Consider the following 18,404-nt stretch of genomic DNA (forward strand, 5'->3'; position numbering starts at 1 on the left):
AAAATGAAACCATTATGCATATGTGTGCATGTAGACTGCAGTACTTGTATTTGTTGCTAGGCTGCTAGTTTACTTCAATTCAGTTTCTCAGTACAGCAAGCTGTCGTATGGTTGAAAAACAATAAAGGATAGTTTGCAAGACCTCTGCGACATTTCTTATGTGCTCGTGGTTATGTATGGCCACGTTGGACTGGAAGTGTAACCCTTGAACTTCTTTTTGGCCTTGAGGCCTGTGACGATAGTCGGTGTTCTCGTGTAGGCATTTACACCGCCAAAGAAAGTGTCCGTCTCGGGGTTGAAGCGAACGTAGTTGGGGATGACATGGAGATTTTTGGGCAGCTGATCTTTGCGCTGGACAAAAGATTCGTAAGGGGACAGTCCTTCAACAGGTGTGGAGAAGTACTCCACTACATCATCAACGCACTTTACATTCATCAACTCCGGGCTTGGGATGTCGTGGCCAAATTCACTGATGCACCTCGTCAGCAACTACGGAAAAGCACACAAAAAAGGACACTCTAAGTAAGTTCAAGCAAATGGCATAAGTACAGAGGCAAAAAGGTAAGTCAAGCACAATGCATGAACGTCTTAAAAAATAATTTGATGCACTTCGTACTGGAAAACTAAGAGCACTTTAAAGCTCATTTTGCACAACTATTGATCCTTGCAAACGCTAAAGATGACCAAAGGGCTCACTGCAAAGCCTTCTCAAAAGATCAATCTTAGAAAAGTATATAATGCACTTCAACAAACCGGGGCTGCTACGCAGACTGGGCGAACTAAACTGACGTACCCTAAACTTAAGCAGGGGCTCGTTGATGGGTGTCTGAAGCCACGCGCTGTCTGCCTTTTGTCCAAACACTTCTTCGTAGACGACCTTAACTTTGTCCTTCACATCTTCAGCTGGCTTGTACGGCTTCATAGGCCGGCAGAATCTGTGTACGAAGCAAAGTGAAATTGCTGTTCCCAAGATTCCAGACGTGCACTCGTTAAACGTACCCTCGATCCTTGAGCGAATTCAACGCTGAGCGTGCCAAGGCTTTTGACGGCAGCCCGTTCTCATCTTCTCGAATAGGAATCACCTGTCTAAATCTTCTTGCAGTGCATGCGGCACATGACGTTGAAAGTTCAGCCTGAAAACCGAAGACGAGAGGCACAGAAACAAATTAAATGTAGCCACCCTCGCGCACTGCATGTTGGTCGTGCAACGTAGTGGGCAATCTTCGCTTCGATTGTGGTGGAAAACGTGATTAGGTTGCGTTAGCGACTCGCCTTTTGTTTAAATAAATTTATTGGAAATACAAAACGTGACCTCCGTGTGAGGGCTATTTATAATGATGATGATAACCTAAATTTAGTGTGTTTACTAAAACTAGTAGTGCAACTTACGTTATAAACTTGATTAACACCTTAAACTTTATAATTTCAGCTTAAATTTTACAAAGATGTTCAGCGGTGACTCTTACAAGGGCAAAGAGTTCGAGTTAAAAATGCACTAATCTTAGTTTCGATACTGAAACCATCGCGGTTGCTTTGAGGTTCGTCACCAATGGTACACGACCTCCTCTATAAACTAGAGGGGGTCATGTTCAGTGGTAACAAACATGAGCTTACTCACCTTACAGATCGGCCAGTGTGGCAATCAACTGGGTTTTGAGTTCTTTAACGTTTTGGCGCAAGACGTAGGCGTTGGTGAGCCCGAGTCGTGCCGCGACAGCGAGTACTACAGCGCGTCGGTAGAGAGGTGAGTGACCTGCCAACGCAATGCTGTTCTTTTTGGCAGCACCAGTGTCGCTGGATTATAATTTCTCTTCGCAGGTTTTTCACTGTTGACCGCCAAGGTGGCCTTATTGCTAGTGCCGTCCTGGTTGACACGGAAAGAAAGGTTAGCTCATCGATATCTGTAGTGCAAGCATAGATGATAGACGTGCCCACTGGGGGCTGGGGTCGCAAGGGGAGTCCCGTATATTGGCATAATCGGGAAGCGGGGCTGCGACTAGGGAGGGTGGAGGGGGGGGGGGGAGGTTGTGGTGTTAGGTCAACTCTATACATGGTTATAATAGAGAGGGGGGCGACAAATCTTCGCCTCCCCCACGGGCGGAACCAGGTGCTCACGCCTACTGGTGCAAATATTGTTGATATGCGACTATTTCGAAAACATCTAGCTAGCTAGTTGTGTTCGTGCTCTCGTGTATTTTTATTCTGTGCATACAGACTTATATCAAATTCCGCAGGCTTTGTTACTGTAAATCGTGACTCCCGTTGCCTAGGGGTTATGAAACTCTAGGATAGGAGCTAACACCTAAGGATGCTGTGTATGCTGGGCAATGGCTGGGCTAAAAATCCCTGGAACATGCTTTAAAATCCTTGGAAGGTGTGGTAAATCGTTGTAGTACTTTAAATCGTAAAACGTTGATAGCATCAATAGTTTTAAGCCGAATGTTGGTATTTACCAAAAGCTGCCAATTTTGGGCTTGGCTCGACTTGATGTTCAGGGATTCAGTGATGGGAGGCAGATGGAAGGTGGTTTGGTGCCATATCGCTTGGTGCAAATGTTACTCCTTATCATCGTCACAAAAGAGTGCACACAAGTGAATGCAAAAAGGGGGGGGGGGGGGAAGAAGCAATGACATGGTAACTGCACATCATTCTCGAGTGTTATTGTGTTTTGGTCTTTGGTCCCATTGAGATGTGGCTATCACTCATGTAATTTATGGACGTCGGCACAATACATTGCACCAAGCAACGCACGGTATTTCGGCGAGCATGGGAATGATGGGTAGTACTGTAAAGGATGGGGGACTACCCGGTCTCTTGTGGTAGCGTGGTGTAACCGGGTGGAGGAAATGAACGCTGACAAGAGGATACGAAAACAAACAGGTTTATGACACTATTTACACTTATTTATAGCAAAGAAAGGTTAGTAGTTTTACAAACCACTAGCGTGGTGGATGAACCGTTACATAGTTCGGAGCGACGTCCAACACTCTGCGGTGTCGTTTTAAGCCCTGTCGGGCTCCTCGTCTCCGAGTGGAACACCAATCACACACACACAACAGGTGAGGGGGACGAGCATGCACGGTCCACAGGAAGGTCCAATATTGAGTTGTGAACACTGCACTGCAAGCTGGCGCCAGCAGGGCTCTTCCTCATCGTGTGTGTGCCGCTAGTCGAGAGTTCCCACGATCCTGACAGCATACATCAAAGGGTCCGCCGAATTGTTCGCTTAATTAGCAGGGCGATTTGCGGCGGCCGCCACGGTCTCTTCCCAGGAAGATGCTGCCTTTGTTGTCCTCTGGAACTGTTTACGATGTCATGGCGACACGACGTCTCATCCTCCGGCGAGCAGGGACAATGCCTGGCGGGCATTGGCAGTCGGCCGGTCGGCTACTTAATTGAGGATTAAAAGAGCGCCGCTCCCCCGTCAGCTCTGGCGCCGGTCATGCCAGCTTCCCCGTCGCCCGATGAGTCGCCGAAGGCATCAGTCATCGCTTCTGCTCCAAGAGACGACAAAAGGGTCCGTAGTTGAAAGTCAGGAACTCGCCTTCGCTTGTCACATGGTCTGGGTAATTACTCAAATCTTCGACAGCGTCTGGCAGACTGGGTACCGAAGGGATTGAGAGCCTCTCCAGTGGACCGGCTTACGCACTATGGCGTCTGCCCAGATGAATTTCCAGGCCAAACTTAACAGCTCCTCCGCCGCCCGGAAAATCTCGGCTGGCCAGCGCTCCCAACCGCTGGGCACGAAGAGAATGGTTGGTGACGAGGACGATGGCCTGGCTTTCTTCCTCCAGCTGAGAACTCGAAACCAACTCCCAAACCAGCTCACAATGATTGACAACAGCAAGACGAACCACACAACACAATACCATGCCGAAGTCAAGCACATTGGACCCGCTTAAAACCCTCCAGGCTTCTCAACACAAAAAGGAAAACCTGTACGCTAAAATTTTGAGACAATTTGGTGCCGTCAAAGTTACAACAGTCATGGACGTGGAGATGCTTACCAAAGATGTAACATATTGTCGTGTAAGAAAAGCACACAAAGGCAAATATAATTTGGCCCCAAATAACCATAATTACACTCTTTAAAAACTCACTTTCTCCTGCCATCTGCCCTACAATGTTGTAACTAATCTTATAACTCAACACTAACTTAATAATACGCAACTACATGGTTTTCACACGAATGCTGCCAGACCCTATACACAAGGTAACTGGGCGCATTCCCTAATCTCTCGTGAAACTTAACGTAGTCGTGAGTGCCTACTTGTAGGACACCCTGACGCCAAAGAAAACTCCCTCACAGCAGATCAAACTGCGTCCTAAAATTCTTAGAAATGTATTTCTAGCCTCAAAGGTCGGTATAACATAACGCTCAGCTAAATAATTCACCTGATCCCTGAGCACATACTAAAATAACAAAGGGAAATGCAACTCGTGTACTAACACGCTCATTTGCTGAATGTAGTTTCATGTCAGCCCATGTTTTTAAAGAATGCACATGACTTTGCTGTGCGCTCTAGCACGACATCATACTCTCATCCAAAGAGCGTTAGCATACTAACTCACACCTAACCAAGGTAAATCCCTCAAACTAAGGCATTGCCAAACACGCATCTTAATGTGAATGTTCACAAAGAACCACATGCAAAGAAAACGCCAGATGCCGTACACGTAAAGAGCACTTAAAAACTTGCGCAAGTTTTGCGCTAAACAAAGCCTGTACTAAATGTTTTTATGCATGAGCAGTTCGAAAATCGCTTCTCGAGTTCTTCAAAAACATTCTTTAACATTTCTCATTCACTCTCTAAAGACGGTAGAAAACATCGCGCTACACAACGAAAGGTACGTAGCATACAATCTACGATTTCGCTCGACAACCCTACCACGCTTTAAAAACCTGCGGGGCGTACAAGTCTTCATTCGCGACTAACGTGCTCTTATATCCAAGAAAGCCAATTTGACGCAGTCGGCTTACTGGTGCGGGTCACTGCTTCCGCATATCAACTTAACTAAAAAACACTTAAACATTGCATAATAAAAGAAACCGAGAAGTGAAAAACTGTATCCAAACAAACTAGCCGGGGAGATGACAAAGGAATATTACTTCAAAACCAAAAATAAGCAAACAAACATGCTTCCCAGTAAATTCCTGTGTCACTCTCTCCAGCTTACAGTTGTCTCTCACTCTTCAGTCGTACACGCGGGGGTCGAGGTCTTGGCAGATTTCGAGAAAGCCCGGTACCACAACGTGCATGTCTTACAAGCTGAACTGCAGCGTTACGCCACATTTGCGATTTCGGCCGATTTTCGTCAATCTGGCGAAGGGGACCCGAGCAATGCGTGGGACAAAGTGGCCATGCCCACTTTGGGCTAGCTCCCGTGCGGTGCTTATCTATTGTGGCCTTTTTCCTTGGATCCCTTTGACACTCCCGTCCCCGCAAAGCTTTAAATCTCCGGCGTGCATTCCGGCGCGCGGAGGCGCGCTGTGGCCTACCTTTTCGCCACTGGTGCCTTACTTCATGACACAAAGGCTTTTTCGTCGAACTGGCCGATGAGCTACTCTCTTTTCTGTCTCTCCGATGCTTGCTTCCTCCTTTTTGCATTCCCTTCGTCGCGCGCGTACGCTTCACTCTTCTACGGCGACGTTTTTGAACGACTTTTCCCGCACCGTTAGGAAATTGACCTCGGGTCGCTTCATCGGTGGAATTACAATTCAAGGGTGCTTCTGCACCACCTGCCTTAGTACTTCGACACTTTGATTTCTTAGCTCTGTCGCCTTGTCCGGCCGATTCACCTGTGCTAACGCTGTACTCACGTGCGCCCTGAAACGTTTTGTGGATAGAACGGAAAGACTGGCACTTTCCAGGCGATTCTATTCACGAAGAACCTGCTGTTCTTTTTCTTTTCGTCCAGCGGCCCGGACGCTTGCAAAACGGCTTTAACGCCGATTCGGAGCTCCTAGTCCTGCTTGTTACGCTAAAAGGTTTTGCGTCTTCTTTTACCCGCGTAGTACTTCTTTTCTCTCTCGCGGCTTTTGGACGTCTCTTGCGTTTGTGCCACTTCTTGCGACTCGTCTCTGAACCTACCGCTCGCAGCTCAAGGTCGCTAACACTCTCACTGCACCCGTCAGCTGTCGACGCCGCGCCGTCTAAATTATTTTCAAAAAAATCACCTATTTCACACTCTAGACTGGCGGACAGCTTGACGCTCTTAGGAACAGTGCAGCTGCTTTCCTTCAAACACTCTAGCTCGCATTGCTGAGAGCTGTCTGCGACTGCACTGATATCCCCGCTACCTACTTATGCTGCTTCTGAGCTTTCTTCGGTGTCCTTGCGTACTTCCACACTGTTTGCAAGTTCCACCGTTACGACAAACACAGTTGAGGTTTGGGCCAGATTGTCTGCAGCTATTCTAGCTGTTTCGCTAACAGTTAACTGGCACAGCACCTCGTCGCACTCGCTCTGGCCTTCGTCGGCCTCTCTACTCAGCGCAGCATCATTCGCAGCACTCAAACTCGATTTGCCTTCGAATCTGCTGCTATGTTCACACGTGCTAGCCTTCTCTAAAGCTCTGGGCTGCCCCTCGCACTTCTCGTGCGCTACACTTGCGAATGGCTGAAACTTCCGCCTCATTGCCTCGATTTTCTGTTCCAATTGTTCGAGCACCAAGGCACGTGCTCGATCATGCTCTTTTCTATCCCTTTCCCGTGCCTCTCTTTCGCGTTCCTCGTTTCTGTTCCTCTCGTTCCCGTTCCTCTTTTTCGTGTTCCTCTCGGTTCCGTTCCTCTCGCTCCCGTTCCTCCCTTTTCCGTTCTCTTTCTCGTTCTTTTTCCCGTTCCTCTCGTTCTCGTTCCCGTGCCTCTCTTTTGTGTTCCTCTCGTTTCCGTTCCTCTCGCTCCCATTCTTCTCTTTTTCGTTCTCTCTCTCGCTCCTGATTTCGTTCCTCCAACCTTTTTAAAGCTTTTAACGCGTACCCAATATCCTCCTCACTGGCGCTTTTCAAAATTAGCTCTAAAATTTCTGACCTGCCCATTCCTTCCCTAATCTTAATACCAAGGTCTTCACAAATGTACAAAAGACCATCTTTTAGCAGTGTCTTCACCTCCATGATTGCCGTTGTACTTTGGTCCTGCATCTCACACAAATGTAGGGGATCCCTCTAACACACAAATAGGTGATTTCCTTAACTCACACACAATCCAGCTTCTAATCAATGCACGCTCAAGAAATGAAGCCTGGAAAGTTATAGCAAAGACCAAGCACTCACCACAGCACAGCACCATGTCGTGAAGTCCATCCCACCGCTGCCAACCAGTTGTTATGGGTCAGAAGGAAGGACGCTGGAGGGTATGAAAACCAAACAGGTTTATGGCACTATTTACACTTATTTACAGCAAAGAAAGGTTAGTGGTTTCACAAACCACTAGCGTGGTAGATGAACCGTTACATAGTTCGGAGCGACGTCCAGCACTCTGCGGTGTCGTTTTAAGCCCTGTCGGGCTCCTCCTCTCCGAGTGGAACACCAATCACACACACACAACAGGTGAAGGGGACGAGCATGCACGGTCCACAGGAACGTCCAATGTTGAGTTGTGAACACTGCACTGCAAGGTGGCGCCAGCAGGGCTCTTCCTCGTCGTGTGTGTGCCGCTAGTCGAGAGTTCCCACGATCCTGATAGCATACATCAAAGGGTCCGCCGATTTGTTCGCTTAATTAGCGGGGCGATTTGTGGCGGCCGCCACGGTCTCTTCTAAGCAAGATGCTATCTTTGTTGTCCTCTCTGGAACTGTTTACGATGTCGTGGCGACACGTCTCATCCTCCGGCGAGCAGGGACAATGCCTGGCGGGCATAGGCGGTCGGCCGGTCGGCTACTTGATTGAGGATTGAAAGAGCACCGCTCCCCCGTCAGCTCTGGCGCCGGTCACGCCAGCTTCCCCATCGCCCGATGAGTCGCCGAGGGCATCAGTCATTGCTTCTGCTAGAAGAGATGACAAAAGGGTCCGTAGTTGAAAGTCAGGAACTCGCCTTCGCTTGTCACATGGTCTGGGTAATTACTCAAATCTTCGACAGCGTCTGGCAGACTGGGTAGCGAAGGGATTGAGAGCCTCTCCAGTGGACCGGCTTACGCACCATGGCGTCTGCCCAGATGAATTTCCAGGCCAAACTTAACAGTACACAGATTTGTCTAATCTTTGTACTTCTGGATCCATGTGTGTTCCTGTGGCTTGGAGATGTTTTTTCACGAAACAAAAATCGGCAAATGTTCAGCGGTTGCACTGCACCACCTCATTCTTTTAGGCTTTCCATTTAATATCGGGTCTCGAAGTTCAAAAGGGTTTGTTCTTTTCTTTGAAACAAAACTGAAGCACAGTGATGAACAAAGCCACATGTGCCACCTCCAAGTACGGAGACTAGGCAAATCCGTGAACTACCCGTCAATCCCATGGTCGCTGAACGATCGCAGCACCAGAGGTAATTTTAGGTAACTCTATGGCTATGAACAGTGAAAATGAAATAGATGTGTTTAAAACACAGACGGGTAATCGAGAAACAGCTTCACTTGGGACGGCAGCATGTTTCTTAGTGTGTTTCACTGAGGGGGAAAACATAAGAGAAGAGCCAAAGGGCAGGCTGAATGGGCTCTACAAGTGTAATAAATACTATCACCTTTTTATTGAAGAAATCATTAACATCTTAATTGCCCAAATCTTTCAAAATGTTTTGCTTAGTACACCCGTGAGACTGCCTGATGATTGCTGCTATACTTGCTGACATTATGGCACACTTGCATATCACAAGTACATTTTATGAATGTAATTTAAAAATGGATAACTGAAATGCTGACCTTCTCTCCCAAAAAGTGTCATTTTCTTGGCATCGCAGGCCGTCGGCAGAGTGTTGAAGGATGCCTGCTACAGCGACAAGTGGCACTACGCCAGTGGTGCAGCTTACACGAGTTCACAGGGTGCTGGCAACAACTGGGCACTGGGTTATTTCGAACAAGCTGAGAAAGGCATGGACGAGATCTGCAACCTTGTGAGGCGCAATGCCGAGCAACGGGACTGGTTGGAGGGCTTCCTGCCCATCTTTTCTCTTGCTGGCGGGACAGGCAGCGGTTTGGGAACCAAACTCACAGAGACCCTGAGAGACAACTATCCAAAGACTCCTGTTGTAACAGCGGTAAGTAGATGCGCTATATGTCAATACTTGTGCTGTATATATTAGTATACTTTTTTAAAGGTGAACAGAGATCTGTCGAAGATGTTCACCTTTTATACAGAAACATTGGGTCAATTCATAGTTTTTAATTTTAGCATTAGAAGATTTAGACTAAAAGTGGCTGGAGAATTTATTTTATTCCTATGAATAAGTATACGACAGTTCAGTACAACATTAGAAGGCAGCAAAATTTCATTCTCAAAGGTGAATGAATATCTGGCACCATGAGTCCTGAGCCAGCTATTAGGCTCCTAGCTCATGATCCAGCTCCTGACTTGCTTGGTTGCAGGGGCAGTCGGTGATCACACTTCTACAATCTAGGGGAATTCTCTACTGCCTTCTTGAATTGTATCCTACAATCAGTCCTTGGTTGAATAAAATTGTTAACCTTATTTTTCCGCTAGGACAGTTTCCAGAGGCGGCTACACCTGGCCATCCTGCATTCAACAATTGGAGTAAGACTGGGTTGAATGCTGGGCGATCTTTTCTTTCCTAGTTTTTCCATTGATGCTGCATACAATGAAGCCTGCCCTTTATGAAATGCCACAGGGCCTTTAACCCTTTACTGCCTGGTGTCGGGAATTCGTGACGTACCGAAAAAGTTTGAGCAAGCAAGTCACAGAGTGCATGCCACCACTAATGCCTCCTGTCAACTACTCGTGGGGAATGTGCCTTTCAGCATGAAAAATCTAATGCTATGTTGCGTAATGTATGCTAGAACCAATTTCATAGCTGATGATGGAGAGTGCTAACTTCTTCGTTCTTTCTCGCCTGGCTGATGAAAGTTCCATTTTCAATTATTTTTTTTATTGGTGTGTACGCACTCAAGACCATGGCACACGACATATTGCGTAGGTCTGAAACATGTTTTTCATTGCAAGGTACTCGCTTCTGGGGCATGTGGAAAATTCACTACACACATAAAAGTATGTATTAAAGGTGCTCTTTAGATAATTTAGGTGTGCACGGAATTATTCAAAGGTTGCTATTTAAAGTTTGAAAATGAAAACAATTTTTATTTTCTCAGCCATTTCTAGGCTTGTGCGAGTAGGGAATATTAGGTTTGAAGCGAATTCAAAGTGAATAGTGATTCTGATCGAACAATTTCGAATTTGAATGGTATGTATGACATATAAAAAAAGGGAATATTTATCATGACGTAACTAACCGGCGCAATATTTCTTTTGAATTGAAATAGGGGCTCTATGCAAATGTCTTTTTTTTTTCGTTCAATGGAAGTCGAAGCAACTTTGAGTAGTAGTTTGGGTAGGATGCGAGTGATAAAATGCTTAACGCTTTGAAATTTATTATACTTGGAGCATTTAAACTGTCATAACAAACGTAATAAAATGAAGAATTGATTTGACGGTAACATGTTCCTTTAAAGGGGCCCTGCAACACTTTTTCAAGTAGCCATGGAGCCAGTAAACATGCTTGTTGCCTCACAAATTTACCACTGCAAAGTTTCTAGAATCAGTCCAGCACAAGCAGAGTTCCAAAAATTTGTACCACGCTTCAATTGCGTTCTCTTTTCTCATCCCGACGAAATAGCTGGAATCTAAGCAGGGAGGAATGGCACGGCGAAAGAAATGTACGTCACACGCACCTCGTGACATTGAGCACCTTTTTTTTTTTATTCGAATACGCGGCTTTTCAGTGTGATCGCGCACATGCTCGTGGACAAGTGGCAGCCTTCTGCAGCAGCCCGGGCAACGACAAGCGCGCCATGCTCAAATCGGCCAATAGCTGTGACCAGAGCCGTATATTCCTTCTTGACTGTGACAAGTGATTGACTGTGACAAGTGATTTTTGAGCTCCTAGTGTCATTTGCCGAGGGAAGAAAGCAATTTTTAAAGACGATAGTCTTTTTTGGGGACCTTCGATGCAAACATTTGGTCTGTCCGCCTGTCTGTGAATTTGTTTGTTTGTCCACCCTCAACGGTACCCCAAACGGCATCAAAGTGACCAAACGATACTCCAAACGGCCGACCCCATCCGCAGCGCCCACCAATATTGCTCAAGGTTCAGCATTCATACTTGTGCATTTGTCATTTAAAAAAAGCTATTATTGCGCTTATCTGAGGCATCGTAACAACACACCAGTATTATGTATATGTAGTTTTTACTAGAAAAGCCATACATAAGTAATTTTAAGGATCGTAGCCTTTATAACGCTGTGCTGGCCATGCAACGCTTGCATGACATGGCAAGTGTTTCCAACGCTTTGCTAAGTTGACACGGTGGTGGCACCTACCCGTCGCCTTGTGTTCTACAGCTTATCACCTCAGAGACGGGCGCGCACCCCGTTTTCCAGGATAACTGCCAGGTAGCGCTCATGTCTCACGTGTGATGTGACTTGATGCGCTCGTTCGCCTCCGCTGCACGCTCGAGGCACTCTAACACAGCGCCTTCAGAATACCATTCACCGATCTTTTTGCGCAGAACATCAAAAAAATGTTTTGTTCACTTTTTCCAGATGCAAAACTATCGTCTTTTGACGACATTTGCGGTGTAACATGCAGATACAGGGCCAATTTTTTGCTTTGAAAATTTATTGCGAATTACAGGCCACGTACTTCGCTATAATATTTGCCTCTCGTGTTCTCGCTAGCCTCCACTACCGATTGGCAGCGTTTTCTGACCATGCTCAGCAAGTGTTGCAGGGCCCATTTAAATTTGAAGGAGGACTTCGCGGCAAAGTGCGTTATCTTTGGATAAGTGCTTTCACAGTTCAGCATTCACACATCGCAGTGAAACCATCCTTATAGGCGGTTACGTGCGGACTACTATACACCTATTTGTTCATTGCGAATACTTCGAAAATATTCAATAATTTATATTCAAATTGAAGCAAATTCGAATACTCAACTATTCGTTCGAATATTCGAAGCATTCCAATATTCCCACAAGCCTAGCAGTTTCATAATTCAGACATCAAAGGGTTAAGCGGAAAAACAAAATTAAGTAATGGCAACTGTCCATCATAGTTTTTAAAAGACTGTGAGATAGCTTTTGCACTACATGATATTCTCCCCGATAATTCACTCGCAATGACCCTTAATTTTAAATGTGCAACCATATTGCACACTAATTTGGTATTTGCCTAAAACAACATTTCTGCTTGTTGAATTACTTGAGTGGTAAAATCCAAATAATGCAATTGCTGAGGACTCTCTTAGCCCTTTCTATGAAAAAAAACAGATTTTTTTCTAGTGCCTTTTATACACGGATTTCCTTCCCTGATTTGTATGTGCATACCTTCCTGTTATTTGATGTGTAGTATTTGTATTCCTACCTCTCCTGAATGCTGCATTTGCAGCTTGCAATTGGCTCAATGTCATTGGCAGCAGGTGCTCTTAGTGCAATATATTTTATGTATAGTTTCTGATGAAAGAAAGATTATACAGTATAAATAGAAGGTAAGCAAAGGTGTGGAAAACGCATGAAACCTCAATAGACCTTTCTGCTAACCATGTAATTGATGGGGATGCTACATTTTTGCCCGCGACAGAGGAGGACCTACCTTTACGATTGCTCTTCGAATTTTTGTGCCTCCAACTAACAAAACACGCTATCAACCAACCTCGAGATATTGTGTGTGTGCGCGCACCTCTACCTTGCAGCACCTAACTTATTCGTAATTGCATCTCTTTCATGCTCATATTCAGTGCAAGCTGAAAACCCACAACAGCCTTTAAACATCAAATTTATTTTATTTTATTCAATCTTGAACCTGAGTGTTTTCTTTCAACAGATTTTACAAGGTTGTTTTCCTGCATGAGCATCCATTAGTAATTAGTTCCATTCAATATAGCAGTCAATTCTCTTTTGTCTTGCTTTGTTACATTCATGTATAAGTGTTCATTGTTTTGCTTATGCAGGCATAGTGCATGTCACACTATATGTAGTATTATATATATTAAATATAGCTACTGTAAGCTAATTTTCAAGTGATGCATCTCTTGCTCAGGAATCTTCTCTAGGCTCTGAAACATATTTCAAGTGCGCTATGTTAAGCACGTTAAACTGCAAATGTTCATCCAGGTGGTGTGGCCATTCAAGTCTGGAGAAGTGGCAGTGCAGGCGTACAATGTGCTGCTGTCTCTGGCACATTTACAAGATTCTGCAGATGCCCTGCTTGTACTAAGTAATGACTCTCTGCACCGAGTAGTCACCCAGCGATGGGCACTTCGTAGCGCCTCTCTGGTTGAGATGAATGCATTGGCTGCCAGACACTTGGCTTGCTTGCTTCAACCCAGCCAAGCCAAGTATGGACCATTCAAATACCTTGGCAAGTTTTATTAAGCACTTCTGTCAGCTAATTGATATGTGTCTTGAGGGGAGTCAAGGGTCTTAAAATGAAGTGATTTATTATTCTACTTTAATGAAAATTACTATGCATTCGTACCATTGAATAGACATTTGAAATCTGCAAAAGAATTTCAAATATCTGATTTATAAAAAAGTAATGACAGATTTTGCATTAGTTATGTAATTATTTACGGGTGGTTATGCTAACTCACAATAAAAAAATTTAGTTTTCAAAGGTACATGTTTCCTCTAAAACGTTCATCCCACAGGCTAAAGCAAACTAGTTGTCAAATCGGCTATTTCATTGATCAGAAATAGTTTTTAAACTTGGAAGGTAAAAATGAGCTTCCAGTAATTAGCTGGTATTTATCTTATAATTACAATTATATCAAGGTTGAAATAGAAAAAAAAGCTTTAGCCTGTATTCAAGTGCTGTGGAAAAGAATGGTTCCAAGTTTGTTTAGATGTATTCACAGAAGCTTGCTCATAACTTCGGTTAGGCAGATTCACTTCACAAAAATAATGTCAAGAAAATTGTTTCCAGTTTTAAAAAAACATTTGTAATTTCATATATAAAGCTTTTAACAAAAATAAATGGTATTTGGCATGATATAAAATTTTTCCAAAACATACTTTCGACTACAAGTACCTAAAATTACAATTTTCGCAAGTCAGCATCTTTTACAATTTTGTGCTTTTACAATTTTAAGACCCTCATCGTCCCCCCTTAAATTGTTGCCTTGAAGAGCTCAATATGAGTAATAATGTACGTATCTGCTGCATCTTCACGTTCCTTCCTGTCAGTTGTGCCTGTGGACAATTCTCTGCAGAGGCACACAGGCATGGCTATGTTTAATCACATAATCATGACTGGCCTCGGGACAGTGCAGTGGCCATAGATGTACTACTAACTTGTTACACCAGACTGTAAGCAAGTCGCATGCTTGCGCAGCAGAATGTAGTTCTAAATGTAATTGCCTAAACGTTCACAAGCTTGAGACACCTGTGCTTGTTTGGCACGTAGGAGGCCACAGCACTGCATGATATGTTTATTTTACTGAGTGTGATATGTTTATTCTGCTTAGCATATACACCAGGTTGCTTTAATTGTTGTATCTGTAACTATTGTTTAATGTGGTTATAAATCAACATGAGTGCACCCATAAAGACGCAACCACCCATTTCGATCAAAACTTACGCGTGTTATTTGCCCACTTTCGTGTAGGAAATTAATAAATTATGAAATCGGCTTTGGCTTTGTGCGATATTGTGCTCAAAGTAAAGCATCAGATTTTTTTTTATTATTCAGATCATTGTTCACATGAGAAATTCAAGGTTCTCAAAACTTCAGGACGCAAATATGAAACAAATACGTAAAAGCATAGGTTTTGAACTTCCGGGTCACACACTGTACTATGACAGTGTTATAAGTCTGAGGTGGAGAGAACCCCCTTTGATGGGTGCCGCCATGTCGTCTTTTTCCAGCAGTGCCATCTGCTTGCTATGAGTTGTCCGTGTGCGTGTAAATACTATTAAAACGCCGAGTAGGTGATAGGGTGTGGATGAAGACATATTGAGCAGCGTTTCCCATAGTCACGTTCTAGGGTCTACAAGGCCGCAGTGCCAATAGGGCCATCCTTATTTAATTGCACTAACCAGCGGCAGAAAATAGTTTATACGCACTTTTTTGTTTTATCCACTGCAAGAAGTAATTTCTGGCCTCATTTTCACCAAACGTTTAAAGCAGTATTTGTTAAATAAAGATGATGCAGTTGAATAAAAGCAGTTAACTTTATTTTCTGCAATACAATAATTTTGGCATTGAATGTTAATTACTGGCTACTAATTGCCACCAGTTCACACTAAAGTTCGCTCAGTTGTTTGTTAATATTTTAGCTTTTTCTCAATGTTTGCAGGAGACGTTGCTGCTGATTTGGGATGTTTTGGATCTGTGAAGCAAGTGAGTCTGCTGCAGGTGCCCCAGGAGCCACCTACAATGACAGCCTTCAGCTGTAGCTCCTGGCAGAGTCTGGTGCGAGCGCTCAGCAAGATGCAGCACTGCCACAGTGCTACTGATGAAGGTTAGCACTGTCACCCTTGTAGCTCGTTAAGCCTGCCGAGTATACTCGGATGCTATTTAGTTAGTCTGTAATAGAGTGCTCAAAGCTGGAAATGTGTGAATATTTGAACGAGTATTACCGTATTCGAAGTCTCTTCATCACGAATTGCAATTATTCAAAATGAACAAATAGGCATAGACTGCATGTAATCCCCCTCTAAAGCTGGTTTCGCTGTAGTATAAGAATTCTATGCCATGAAAACATCTATCCAGAAAAAATGTGCACTCACTTTAACTATAAATTAACATAGTACCCTCGCATCGATTGTGTTTTAAGTTTAAAAGCCTATTACACTGGCGTAATTGCACTAAGCATAAGCAATTTTCAAATTAAATGTATTTTTCTAGTTATCACTGGCATCTTTCAGAAATTCAGATTTTACCTCCACATCACTATGTCCAAAAAACTGATATTCACACGTGCTTTTTTCCAGATATTTAAAAATATTGTTCGGGTTAGTTGGGCCACGGCAAATGTGCTCATTTTGCTTTAAAGTATGTGATTGAACTATTTGATTCGAAATTATCAGATGAAACCACCATTTGCTTCTAACTTTATTAAAAGCTAAAGTTTAGTACTAGTTGCACATCTCTACTGTTAACAACTGTACATAATTTGGCCCTGCCACAGTGGTCTAGTGGCTAAGGTACTTAGCTGCTGACCAGCAGGTTGCGGAATCTAATCCCAGCTGCTTTTGATGCATTTTCAATGGAGGCGAAAGTGCTCAAGGCCCATGTGCTCAGATTTGGGTACACGTTAACGAATTCCATGCGGTCGAAATTTCCGGAGCCATCCACTAAGCCGTCTCTTATAATCACATGGTGGTTTTGAGTCGTTAAACCCCACAGATCAATCATTATCATCTACTTAATTGAACACAGAAAGCAACAAACTTGAGTATAAAGGAGGTTTCACTGGCATCTATTTGCACTAAAAAAAAAGGTGTAATTTCAGTGGAAAGAAGGTATAAAATATGAACACCACATTTTGCATTTAAGTTTGCAGTAATTTATTTCTTTCTTAAAGGGGCCCTGCAGCACTTTGAGAATAATGCAAAAATGCTACCGATCAGTTGTAGAGGCTCCCGACAACATGCGAGCCAAATAATATAGCGCAGCATGTGGCCTGGAATTCACAATAAATTATCGAAGTCAGCTAGAAATTGCTTGCTCTTCTCTCAACAAATCACGCAATGAGCCCAAAAATCACTCGTAGTAAGCCCATCTATCAGCCATTGGCTCATTTGAACATGGTGCGCTCGGATGTTACAGAGATCGCCGCAAGAAGCAGTCACTTGTCCACGCGAGTGCGCGCGGTCGCACTGAAAAAGCCATGTATTCGAAGAAAAAAAAAGAGAAAAATGCTCAAGGTCACAAGGCGTGCGTGACGTTTTTTTGTTTGCCCCTCCCAACCCTCCCTTCTTGGCTTCCAGCACTTTCGTCGGAACGAGAGAAGAGAAAGTTTGATTGTAGCGTGTGACAAATCTTTGTAACTCTGCTCGTACTGGATGGATTCTTAATATTTTTGCGGCGTTGAATTTCTGATGCAATAAGCGTTTCCATTGAATTAATTCCATGGTTACTAAAAAAAGTGGTTCAGGACCCTTAAAGTGTATTCCTTCTCTCCTTTATCTCTGCAGCCATGGGCACTGAAAACAGGCCTCTTACATGTGTCGCCTCGCTGGCTGTTGGACGGGGTGAAGGGCTGTCAGCCCTCAACGCCACTGACCTTGCCCCTCGCCGCGTACCTTTTGTGGAAGAAGGTCGTGAGTTTAATGTATGGATGAATCCTCACAAATTTATGGGTTCCGCTCGTACCCTGTTGCTGGCTAGCAACAGTGATGCCTGTGTTCCTGAGTTGGACTTGTTAGTAAGTCGAGCATGGTGCCGATTCACAAAGTTGGCCTACCTTCATCACTACACACAGCATGGACTGCAGGCCGAGGACATGTACGATGCATTTTTGCGAGTTGAACAAGCCATTTCTTACTACAAACAACTGTCTCAATAAAAAAGTCAGAAGTTGAGTCATTTGGTACATGTGCAAGCTCAACATGCTGAAAACTTGCCGCGGTGTAATAATAAAAATATGATCTCTAGCAGCTTTCCAGCAAATGTGTAGATGCCATCAAAAGAAATTAACTTTCTTAGATGGAAGGATATCATAAGGTAAGTTGCGTCTTCATTATATTTCTGCATTGGCTTTCAGACACTTTTTTTTATAATGTAGAGGTATTTCTCGTAACCACCCACTGAAAGTGCACAAGTTCGCTGCTAGAATTAGCGTTTTTAAAATATTCATTTTTTTCACAATCAATACAGCAGGGGAACAAACTATCTCAAGAAATTGTAGCTGCTTCCAGGGAAACATTCATCGTTGTGCTTTGAAGTCGCATTTTTTCGTAGCCCGATTTCACTTTCGTTTGTTCTTTCTAGCAGTCTAAGCCTAAATTTGTTTGTTTTAGTGATTTCTGCTGGCATGCTTGTGTGTGTTTATGCACAATTTGCTGTGTATTTTCCTACATGTCAATTCTCCTTTTTTCGTTTTGTTTATTGTTCTGAAATGTATTACTTTTGTATATGTATTTTAAATGTGTATTTTAAATGTTATCTCCCTCCTGCACTAATGCCCCACATGGAATCCTGTAGGTATTGTAAATAAATAAATAAATAGGAGCTTAGTTAATTCTAGCCTCCTTTTGTATAGTACTCAATTCAGCTGTATAAAATATTCAAAAAATCACCTAC

The 18,404-nt window shown here is 43.8% G+C and overlaps 2 protein-coding genes across 2 annotated transcripts; one reads left to right on the forward strand and one right to left on the reverse strand.

Annotated features, from left to right (window-relative positions):
* Positions 1–44: 44 nt before the first annotated feature.
* On the reverse strand, positions 45–1,587 carry LOC119186063 (uncharacterized). The gene is made up of 5 exons (XM_075876304.1): positions 1,575–1,587; positions 1,273–1,325; positions 1,000–1,133; positions 794–935; positions 45–489 (listed from the first exon to the last, which is right to left on the reverse strand). Exons 1-5 carry the CDS (start codon positions 1,585–1,587, stop codon positions 157–159), a joined length of 675 nt encoding a protein of 224 aa, XP_075732419.1. The 3' UTR covers positions 45–156.
* On the forward strand, positions 1,510–18,342 carry LOC119186064 (tubulin delta chain). The gene is made up of 6 exons (XM_037434847.2): positions 1,510–1,744; positions 1,819–1,885; positions 8,891–9,187; positions 13,271–13,517; positions 15,454–15,618; positions 17,297–18,342. Exons 1-6 carry the CDS (start codon positions 1,605–1,607, stop codon positions 17,665–17,667), a joined length of 1,287 nt encoding a protein of 428 aa, XP_037290744.2. The 5' UTR covers positions 1,510–1,604; the 3' UTR covers positions 17,668–18,342.
* The last annotated feature ends 62 nt before the right edge of the window (positions 18,343–18,404 follow it).

The sequence above is a fragment of the Rhipicephalus microplus genome, chromosome X, assembly GCF_043290135.1.
Source record: "Rhipicephalus microplus isolate Deutch F79 chromosome X, USDA_Rmic, whole genome shotgun sequence".
Taxonomy (NCBI): Eukaryota; Metazoa; Arthropoda; class Arachnida; order Ixodida; family Ixodidae; genus Rhipicephalus; species Rhipicephalus microplus.